Source organism: Antechinus flavipes, chromosome 1, assembly GCF_016432865.1.
Source record: "Antechinus flavipes isolate AdamAnt ecotype Samford, QLD, Australia chromosome 1, AdamAnt_v2, whole genome shotgun sequence".
Lineage (NCBI taxonomy): Eukaryota > Metazoa > Chordata > Mammalia > Dasyuromorphia > Dasyuridae > Antechinus > Antechinus flavipes.
The window spans coordinates 720,959,262-720,968,309 of NC_067398.1; the positions used below are offsets into that span (position 1 = coordinate 720,959,262).

The 9,048-nt window shown below is 59.7% G+C and overlaps 1 protein-coding gene across 1 annotated transcript; it reads left to right on the forward strand.

The window, feature by feature from the left end:
- Positions 1 to 3,044: 3,044 nt before the first annotated feature.
- Positions 3,045 to 5,132, forward strand: SDF2L1 (stromal cell derived factor 2 like 1). Its single transcript, XM_051976466.1, has 4 exons — positions 3,045 to 3,081; positions 3,363 to 3,692; positions 4,000 to 4,196; positions 4,767 to 5,132. The coding sequence occupies exons 1-4, from the start codon at positions 3,045 to 3,047 to the stop codon at positions 5,046 to 5,048; spliced, it is 846 nt and encodes a 281-aa protein (XP_051832426.1). The 3' UTR covers positions 5,049 to 5,132.
- The last annotated feature ends 3,916 nt before the right edge of the window (positions 5,133 to 9,048 follow it).

A 9,048-nucleotide genomic window follows, 5' to 3' on the forward strand; every position in this document is an offset into this window, starting at 1 on the left:
GACTATCAGAAGGGAGATAAAGACTATTGGGGATGAGCTCCTCTTTTATGATTCAGGGAGGGCAAAGATCTAAGGTATTCAGAGTCTACCTCTATCCCATTGTGGAAGCAACCATAGAAGTTTCTCTAGTTTATAGTTGAGGGGTGTGTGTGTGTGTTTGTGTGTGTGTGTGTGCGTGTGTGTGTGTGTGTATTGCCAATGAAAGTTATGTGAATTCACAGAGTGTGGGTCACAGGAAATATGAATAATTATCTCTAGAAGCTCCACAGAACCCTTTCCAAAGGAGACTTTTGATTCTTAATAGGAAGGGAAGCAGGAGGCTAGTGCCATAAGGCTGGCCACTCTGCTCTCTTCTGCAAGAATTAGATTTTTCCAATAGCATTTCCTGTTCTGCTAAATTTTAAAAATTATTAAGAGGAAAGAATAGTTTTTTTTTTCGTTGTTGTTGTTTGTTTGTTTGTTTTGCTGAGGCAACTGAGGTTAAGTGACTTGCCCAGGGTCACACAGCTAGGATATGTTGTGTCTGAGACCAGATTTGAACTCAGGTCCTCCTGATTTCAGAGCTGGTGCTCTATTCACTATACCAACTAGCTGCCCCAGAAAGAATGTTTTTTCAGGTTCAAATTGCTCCTCGGATAACTAGCTCTTTAATTAGAAAATAGTGTCCCAAGCCATCCAAGGAATTTACCATCAAATATCAGTTACATATAGGCTATACACAGTCACAAATAAACCCATTTATCAGTGAGAAATAATTCATTCAGACCTCCTACTCTATTCCAATCAGAATTGGTCAGTTCCATACTTCACATAAATCATATATAGATATCGTGAGCCTCAAATTTTAATATAATGTCCATTGTGTATTTATGTAACTAGGAGAATACCGAACAGAGATATCTCCGTCCTGTTTTGCTCAAATTCCATGTCCAAACCCAGCCTGGGTGGGATGCTCTGCTGCTTTGGAAAAGTTCCCCAATTTGTTTTTGTACTTCCAGACCACTCTCCCTAATCCAACATACTCATGTTGCCAACCTACACAGGTTAACATCTTACGATCAATATTATTATCGATACAGAGTGAGTGGATGCTCACCCAGCCTGTGATTCCCCTGTCGATATGTCATTTTTGGACCTCGAGAGCGAGGTCTATCAACCAATGAGATTCTGTATTTTACCATGCCTCTTTGGCATATTTGAATACCAAACCATATTAAAAACCAAGTTAGAGTGTGAGGAAGATCTGAGGTCCACTTCAGGAGAGAGGATCATGGACTGTTTAATAAAACGCCATTGGCTCAGAGCTCTGCCTCAGTGGTTCCTTGCAAATTGGAAAATTATAACCTCTACATGTCTAAACAGTACAGAGATACCATACCAAACAATATGCAGAATGAACAAGTTCTCCTATTGCAAGCAAGATCTCGGAAATTCTCCCAAGTAGCTGGTACAGCAAGCAGGGGACAGGGACACAACTGTCCCCGGCTCCTCTACAGATCAGCTTCTTTGCCACAATCTTCCTCTTGTTTCAGCAATCTCTCCCTTAAGAGCTCTCAAAGTAGAAATTCTCCCCAGTAGCTGGTGTGATAAATAGGGGCCAGGGACACGATTGTTCCCGGCTCCTCCACAGGTCAGCTTCTTTGCCACAATCTTTCTCTTGCTTCAGGGATCTCTCCTCAGGAGCTCTTGAACTAGAAATCCTCCCAAGTATCTGGTGCAGTAAGCAGAGGAGAGGGACACAATTGTCCCCAGCTGCTCCACATTTCAGTTTCTTGCCACAACCTTTCTCTTGCTTCAGGGATCTCTCCCTTAGGGACTCTTGAACTAGAAATTCTCCCAAGTAGCCGGTGTGGTAAGCAGGGGATAGGGACACGGTTGTCCCCAGCTCCTCCTCAAGCTATCTTCTTTGCCACAATTTTTCTCTTGCTTTAGGGATCTCTCCCTTGGAGCCTCTTAGAACTAGAAATCCTCTCAATAATCCAATGCAGTAAGCAGGGGACAGAGACACAATTGTCCTTGGCTCCTCTGGGTCAGTTTCTTGCCACAATCTTTCTCTTGCTTCAGGGATCTCTCCCTTAGGAGCTCTTGAACTAGAAACTCTCTCAAGAATCTGATGCAGTGAGCAGGGGATGGGGACGCGATTGTCCCCGGCTCCTGCATTTCAGTTTCTTGCCACAATGTTTCTCTTGCTTCAGGGATCGCTCCCTTAGGGACTCTTGAACTAGAAATTCTCCCAAGGAGCCGGTGTGGTAAGCAGGGGCCGGGGACCCGGTTGTCCCCGGCTCCTCCACAGGGTATCTTCGTGTCACAATCTTTCTCTTGCTTCAGGGATCTCTCCCTTAGGGGCTCTTGAACTAGAAACTCCCTCAAGAATCTGATGCAGTAAGCAGGGGATGGGGACACGAGGGCCCCCGGCTCCTCCACATTTCAGTTTCTTGCCACAATCTTTCTCTTGCTTCGGGCTCTGTCCCTGAAGGGCTCCTAAACTAGAAATCCTCCCAAGTATCTGGTGCGGTAAGCAGGGGATGGGGACGCGATTGTCCCCGGCTCCTGCATTTCCGTTTCTTGCCACAATCTTTCTCTTGCTTCAGGGATCGCTCCCTTAGGGACTCTTGAACTAGAAATTCTCCCGAGTAGCTGGTGTGGTAAGCAAGGGACCCGGACATCATCGTCCCCGGCTCCTCCACCGGCTATCTTCTTGTCACAATTTTTCTCTTGCTTCAGGGATCTCTCCCTCAGGGGCTCTCGAACTCTTCCTCCTCGAAGGGGCTCTTGAACTCTTTTCTCTCAGAGCTGGAAGCCAGAAGACCAAAGATCTCTCTTGTCACCTCTTGAGGCCGGGAGCATCAAGTAATCAACCTCCATCAGCGATGAGGGTCTTGTGCAAATCAACTATGTTAAAGGAATGATATTTCTTCAGAAATAAAGCCCTTTCCATAGTTTCCCACTGAGAGAAATGGATAGAACAAAAGCAAAGGGACAGTGAAATTACCCAGGGTCACCACAGGAGTTCAGTTTCAGGAGCTGCAGCTGACTCGCAGCCCATGAGCCAAGCTCCGGTACGCCGCCTAACGGCTCACGGTGGGAATTGCCTGATGATCACGTGGCCTCGCGAGCCAGAAACGAAAAGCCTCAGAAACTTCCAACCCGGTTTCTTTTCTTCCTCCCCGCCCCTCCCGCCCCTCCCGCCTCGGACTCCGCCCCATACCCTGTCCAACATCTTCGCATTCATTGGTCAGCTCTTGCCTTTCTTTACGCCTATTGGCTGACTGTCTGAGCTCGTGGCCCAATCGCAGCCTCCATCGTGTCTTCAGCCCCAGCTCCACAGACCCCAGCCGGGAACCGCTGCCCTTGACGACGAGGGCGGGGCCTCTTTGGGAAGCGACCAACAGGGAGGCGGACGTCGGACGGCGTGGAGCGATCATTGGCTACGGGGGCCGGCGCTGTCGGCGGGGGATTGGAGGCGGCGCCCAGGCGGAAGCGGCCCCGGGCCTGGCGGGAGTGGGCCGGGGGGATGTGGAGGCCGGGGCCGCGGCCGCTGCTGCTGCTGCTGCTGCTGCCGCTGCTAGCAGCCCGGGCCGAGGCTGGGAACGAGCTCGGGACCGGGGCCGTGACCTGCGGGTCCGTGCTGAAGCTGCTCAACACGCGCCACGGCGTCCGCTTACATTCGCATGACGTCAAATACGGCTCCGGTGCGCGCGAGATGGAAGGGCGGGGGGCTACCGGGCGAGAGAGGATGGAGGGGACAAAGGGATAAAGGGGGAGGGGCGGGGGGCGGAGGAGGGCCAGTGGGGATGGGGGAGAATGGAGGGAGGGGCAGTCGGGAGCAAATGATGGGGAAGGGGGGCCGGAGGAGACTGGATGGATTGCGGCCAGGAGGGGCTGGGGAGGATGGGGGAAGGGCAGTGAGGTGGAGACGGGATGGAGCGGGGAACGGCGGGGGTGGGGAAGGCGGGTTCCAGGGAGCCCGGGAATGACCTCCTCTTTTCGGCCGCACAGGGAGCGGGCAGCAGTCTGTGACGGGCGTCGAAGGCTCCGAGGATGCCAACAGCTACTGGCGCATTCGAGGGGGGGCGGATGGCGAGTGCCCCCGGGGGGTGCCCGTGCGCTGTGGCCAGGCGGTGCGGCTCACCCACGTGAACACTGGCAAGAACCTACACACCCACCACTTCCCCTCCCCCCTCTCTAACAACCAGGTGAGTGCGCCCCTCGGGGGTCTGGGCGATGTGGGCTGCTCTCCCCACCGAGTGCGGGGGCCCCGAGCAGGCACAGCCCCGGGGAGGGAAGTTTCCCAGCCGTTCTTGAGGTAGCGAGCTCCCGGTCCCTGGAGGGGTGCGAGCAGCTTTGAGCACCACCCTTCCGGAGTTCTGGTAGAGTTTGAAGGGGGAGTGGGATTAAGCGGGCCGGGCGCCATCCCGAGACCGCCAGGCTCCCACATTAAGATGCCGTTGGGAAACGCTTAAGAAATAAACACACAGCACAAGGGAGACCCGGTTAATCGGAGGTTTTTCTGAGTCAGCAGGCCACAGCGCCCCCCATTGGCCGTTACATTGGGTTTCCTGCGGCTGCTCCTCACAGAGTCCCCTGGTGGCAGGTCGGGGGGTGAGGGCCGCCAGCGAGTCCGAGACCTGTCTCCCGGTAGAAGATGGGGTTGCTCCCTCCCAGCCCTTCTGGCAGGGGGAGTTCAGAGGCCTGACCCTTCGGAGAGGAGCTGGGGTCCCCCGCCTCAGCCTCCCAGCCCCGATCCCATAATGCTCTGCTTCCAGGAGGTGAGCGCCTTTGGAGACGGCGGCGAGGGGGACCAGCTGGACGTGTGGCTGGTGCAGTGCAGCGGGGCCTACTGGCATCGGGAAGAAGCCGTGCGCTTCCAGCACGCCGGCACCCACGTCTACTTGTCCGTGACGGGGGAGCAGTACGGGCACCCCATCCGTGGGCAGAGGGAGGTCCACGGCATGCCCAGCCCCAACCAGCACAACTCCTGGAAAGCCATGGAGGGCGTCTTCATCAAGCCCAGCCCCAGCGAGCCTTCCAGACACGACGAGCTGTGAGCCGAGCTGGGGCCAGCTGCTGCCCCTGCCCCGGGGTGGGCGCCCCTGCCATGGAGCGTGAATAAAATGCTAGTTTGAGGGGTGCCTGAGGTTGCCCATGTTCACTGCAGCGACGCGATGGGCCTCGGAGTGGCAGCTGCCAGTCAGGCTGTGGGCGGGGGATGGGGCAGACCCCGCCCTCAAGGGCCCTGAGATTCCTGGGGATGGGGGGGGGGGGCTTCCTGCAGATGCTGACTGAGCTGAGGCTTGGAGGAGGCCGCCAGGGAGGCTGGGGGAGGGGGAAGCAGGCAGGAGTTCCCAGCCTGGATACTGGGGGTGAGAGGGAAGAGCTCATAATGAGCCCAAGCTTAGTAGGAGCCAGAGGGACTGGTTGGAGGCTGGGCTGCAAGTCATGGTCCAGACTCTCCCTGGCCCTGGGATCCTGGGCAAGTCCTGCCTGCCTCAGTTCCCTCCACTGCACAGTGGGGATGATTGTTTCCAAGGGGCACAGATTAGGGGCTCTCCTGTGCCGGCTGTGGTGTGAGAAGGGGAGTGAGGTGGTGCGGGCAGCGCCCAGGGACACATAAGGAGACTGAGGGTCAGAAAGCCCTTAGCCTTGGGCGGGCCCCCGGGGGCCGCAGAGAGCAAGGCCCAGTTCAACACTGACACAGAGTAGGGAGCGCCCCCAACGCCGCCAGGGCCAAGGAGGGGTGAGCAAGCTCCCCAGCCCCAGGGGACAGCGGTGCTCCCCATCCTGCCGGTATTCAAGCAGCTCTGGGGCCCTGCCACAAGGGAGCTGTGTGTCCATCCTGCGCCCCTTGGCCAGAGAGAAACTAGGGCCCAGCCGGAAGGACAGACCCTCCGCGATCAGCATTTAGGAGGCACCAGTGCTGGGGGTGCCAGCCCAACAGGCTAGTCCCTGGGTCTCAGGGAGCCCGGGCCCTGGCTCTTCCTGGGGCCTCCCAGCTGCCTCCAAGGTACCAGCCTGCAAGCTGCCCTCCTTCCTCATCCACTTTACCTCCTCCCAGGGTAAGGAACAAGCATTTATTCAGCCCCTGCCCCTTAACCTGAGTCTGCCTGCCCCTTGCCACTCCCCCTGCAGGTGAGGAAGATCCAAAGCCACATCCTCTGAGCTGGATGCCCTGGCACACAGTGGGTACTACTGCATCAGAGGGACAGTGGCAGTTTCCCCAACTGCTGCCCCTTGACCTCCCTCCACCAGGGTCCAAGGGAAGCTTGACCAATGCCCTTTCACAATTGCACTGCTTGGGGACATACAGCAGGGCAACAGGGAAAGAGCTTTGGGCAGCCCCTGCGGCCCCTCCCCCTGCGGGGCCAGGCGGGGGAAGGGTGGAGCGGGAGGAGCCCCCAGGCACGCCGGGAATGTCGGGGCTGGGGCCTGCCCCGCCCCCAGCCCAGCTGTCCCAACTGGGGGGAGGGGGGCACCAGTCGGGGCAGCTTGGGGCTCTTTGACCCTGGCCCCTCCCCCAGCAGAGCCCCCCCTTTCCACTGACTCGGCCCTTTGCTCTAAGGATCCTAGGGCCTCTTCTAGGCTGTGGGGGGTCTACTACCCAGCACCCCCTTTTTACCTTTGTTCTGTTAGAAGGCTTTCTCCAGCAGGACTGGGGGGGAGGGTAAATATTCCCATTTTTAAGAATGGTGAGTGTGGCTCCTTAGAGTGTGCCGGGACCCCAATGGACCTGGCTCTAACGGGGCCCAAAGGCTGTGCTCCTGGGGTGCCGGCGGGGAGTCAGACACAGAACTCCCCAGGAGGTCTGACAGCAGGGGGCCCTCGGGTGCACGGGGAGGGGGCGGGGCTGGCCCAGCCCCCCCCATGGAGATGACCTCCGGGGGTCCATGTCAGCTCCAGGACCGCCATGGGGGGCGGGGGGGAGGGGGAACAGGACCGGGGCGTAGGACAGGCTGGACGCCCCCCTACCAGCTCCATGGGTTGGGGGCGGAGGCCGAGCGTCCTTCCAAAGCTTGCGCTGGCAGCCGATGCCCTTTTAACATTGCACTGCTCCTCGGCGGCTCAGCAGGGCAACAAGAAAAGGGCCGCGGCCACCAGCAGCGGGGTCCGGCTCCCCGGGCGGGAGAAGCCGACCTGAAGGCAGATGCGGGCAGGGGGTGTCCTCGGAGGGCCTGGCCCAGACCCCCTCCATTTACCCCCCCTCCCCTACCCCAGTCTCCTCCCCACCTAAACCCTTAAGAGCCTCGGCCCCCTCCCCTCCCCCCAGGCTCAGCCCCCGCTCTCCCAAACTCCTGCTCCCCTTGCCCCTTTCTGGGTTCCGTCTCCTCAATCCCCCCACTTCTCCGGGTCCCCCACCCCCTCGCTGGCCCCTCTGGGTCCGAGTGCCCCCCACTTCATTCAGTCTCCCCAGTCCCTCCACTCCCCTGGGGCTCCCCTCGCTCCGTCCCGCTCCTCACTCTTCTCGGTCCTCTCCCCACTCCGAAAACCGCCTCCACGACCCCTCCCCCACTTCTCTTCCCTCCCCCCAGGGTCCCTCGTCCCGTAGCCCCCTCCCCAAATGCTCCTTGCCCGCGGTTCGTACCCAATGACCTCCTTCAGTCCCTGTTCTCCGCTCCTCGCACCCCCAGTTTCTGCAACCCCACCCTCCCTCTTAGCACAACTTTGGCTCGGGGCTCCTGGCAGCCCTCCCGCCCCAGCGCTCCCGGGGACCCCAGAACTTGCGTGTCGGGTAGCCTCGGGCCGGGCGCCCGTGTTGGCGGCGCGCGTGGCACGCCCGTCCGTGCCCGTGCTGGGGAGGGGCCAACGGGGGGGGCGTGGGCCGCCCCCGCCCCGCCCCGTTTAAATCCCCGCCCCCCCCGTCCCGCGTTACTCACGCCGCCGCAGGAGGCCCGGGGGCGCGGCTCGGGCTGGGGCTCGGGGAGTCGCGCCTAGAGCGAGGCCGCGCGCGACCTCGTGGCTTCCGCCGCCTCTTCCCCGGCTGCCTCTCCCGCCGCCACCGTCGCCGCGCGGGCTCCATCTTTGACGGCTGGCCCAGCTCCCGGCCCTCGTTAGCATAGCGCGCGCCCATTGGCCGCGGCCCGCGCTAGTCCCGGCCGCCCGCCTCGCCACTGGCTGCGGGGCCGGAGATTTTAAAACGGGAGTCCGGCTCTGATTGGCCGGCCCGCCCGCCGCGTCACGGGCCGCTCGCATTTAACAATGAACTCCTCAAGGCCCGCCCTCCCATTCACAATTTTTAAAAAACTTTGCCCGCCTTTTCTTCTCTGTGTGTTCTTCGCCCGCGCCGCCCCCTCGCCCTTCGGGTCGTCCAGCCCAAAGCCCTGGGTTCGAATTCGGGGGTCCCTTCCCAGCGGGTCGCTTAGGACGCTAGGGGCCATCCGAGGGGCGTGCCTGCATTGGGCGGGCCTGAGCTAAGGGCGCCGAAGAGGCAAAAGACAGTTTCTACTCTCCAGAAGCTCCCTGGGGGCCACGAGGGGCCTCCTTAAAACGGAGGGGGAGGTCGCGGGGAGAGTCCCGGCTGAGGCTTCTGAGGCACCGGCCTCAACCTCCAGGCCATCCGGCTCAGACCAGAGGGGCAGGAACCAGGCAGGATTTGAATCCAGATCCTGATTCTGCTTTGCCTTCTCGAGGGACTCCTGCTCTTTGGGCTCGGCTCCCCGGTGGAATGACATCATTGCACCCCGTGCGGGCGTCGGGGAGACTCCCGGGCCTCCCAGGGAGCCAGCTTCGCACTCAGGGCTTCAGCCGCTTCCTCACCGGGGTCCTCGGAACTCCCAAACCCGGAATGGCCCCCTCCCCTCCCACCCCGCCTCCATCTGTCCAAGTCACTCAGGGCAACAAGGCCCTGCCGCCCCCTCCCCCCGCCCCGCAGAGGCCTGGGGTGCCTCGGGCCCAGGATTTATGGGACCAGATGCACGGGCAGAGCCAGGAGAAAAATGCTTCCAGGGGGTGGGGCTGCGGGCCTGGAACGAGCTGATTACGGAGCCCTGCAAATATTTGCACGTAGCGGCCAAACGTGCGAGCAGAAAAAGAACCCCGGCGTCCTGAGGGGCT

Coding starts and splice junctions, on each gene's coding strand:
- SDF2L1 (XM_051976466.1), top strand. CDS start 3,045: ATGAGCCAAGCTCCGGTACGCCGCCTAACGGCTCACG. Junction 3,082..3,362: donor ACGCCGCCTAACGGCTCACG/GTGGGAATTGCC, acceptor CTTGACGACGAG/GGCGGGGCCTCTTTGGGAAG. Junction 3,693..3,999: donor TGACGTCAAATACGGCTCCG/GTGCGCGCGAGA, acceptor TCGGCCGCACAG/GGAGCGGGCAGCAGTCTGTG.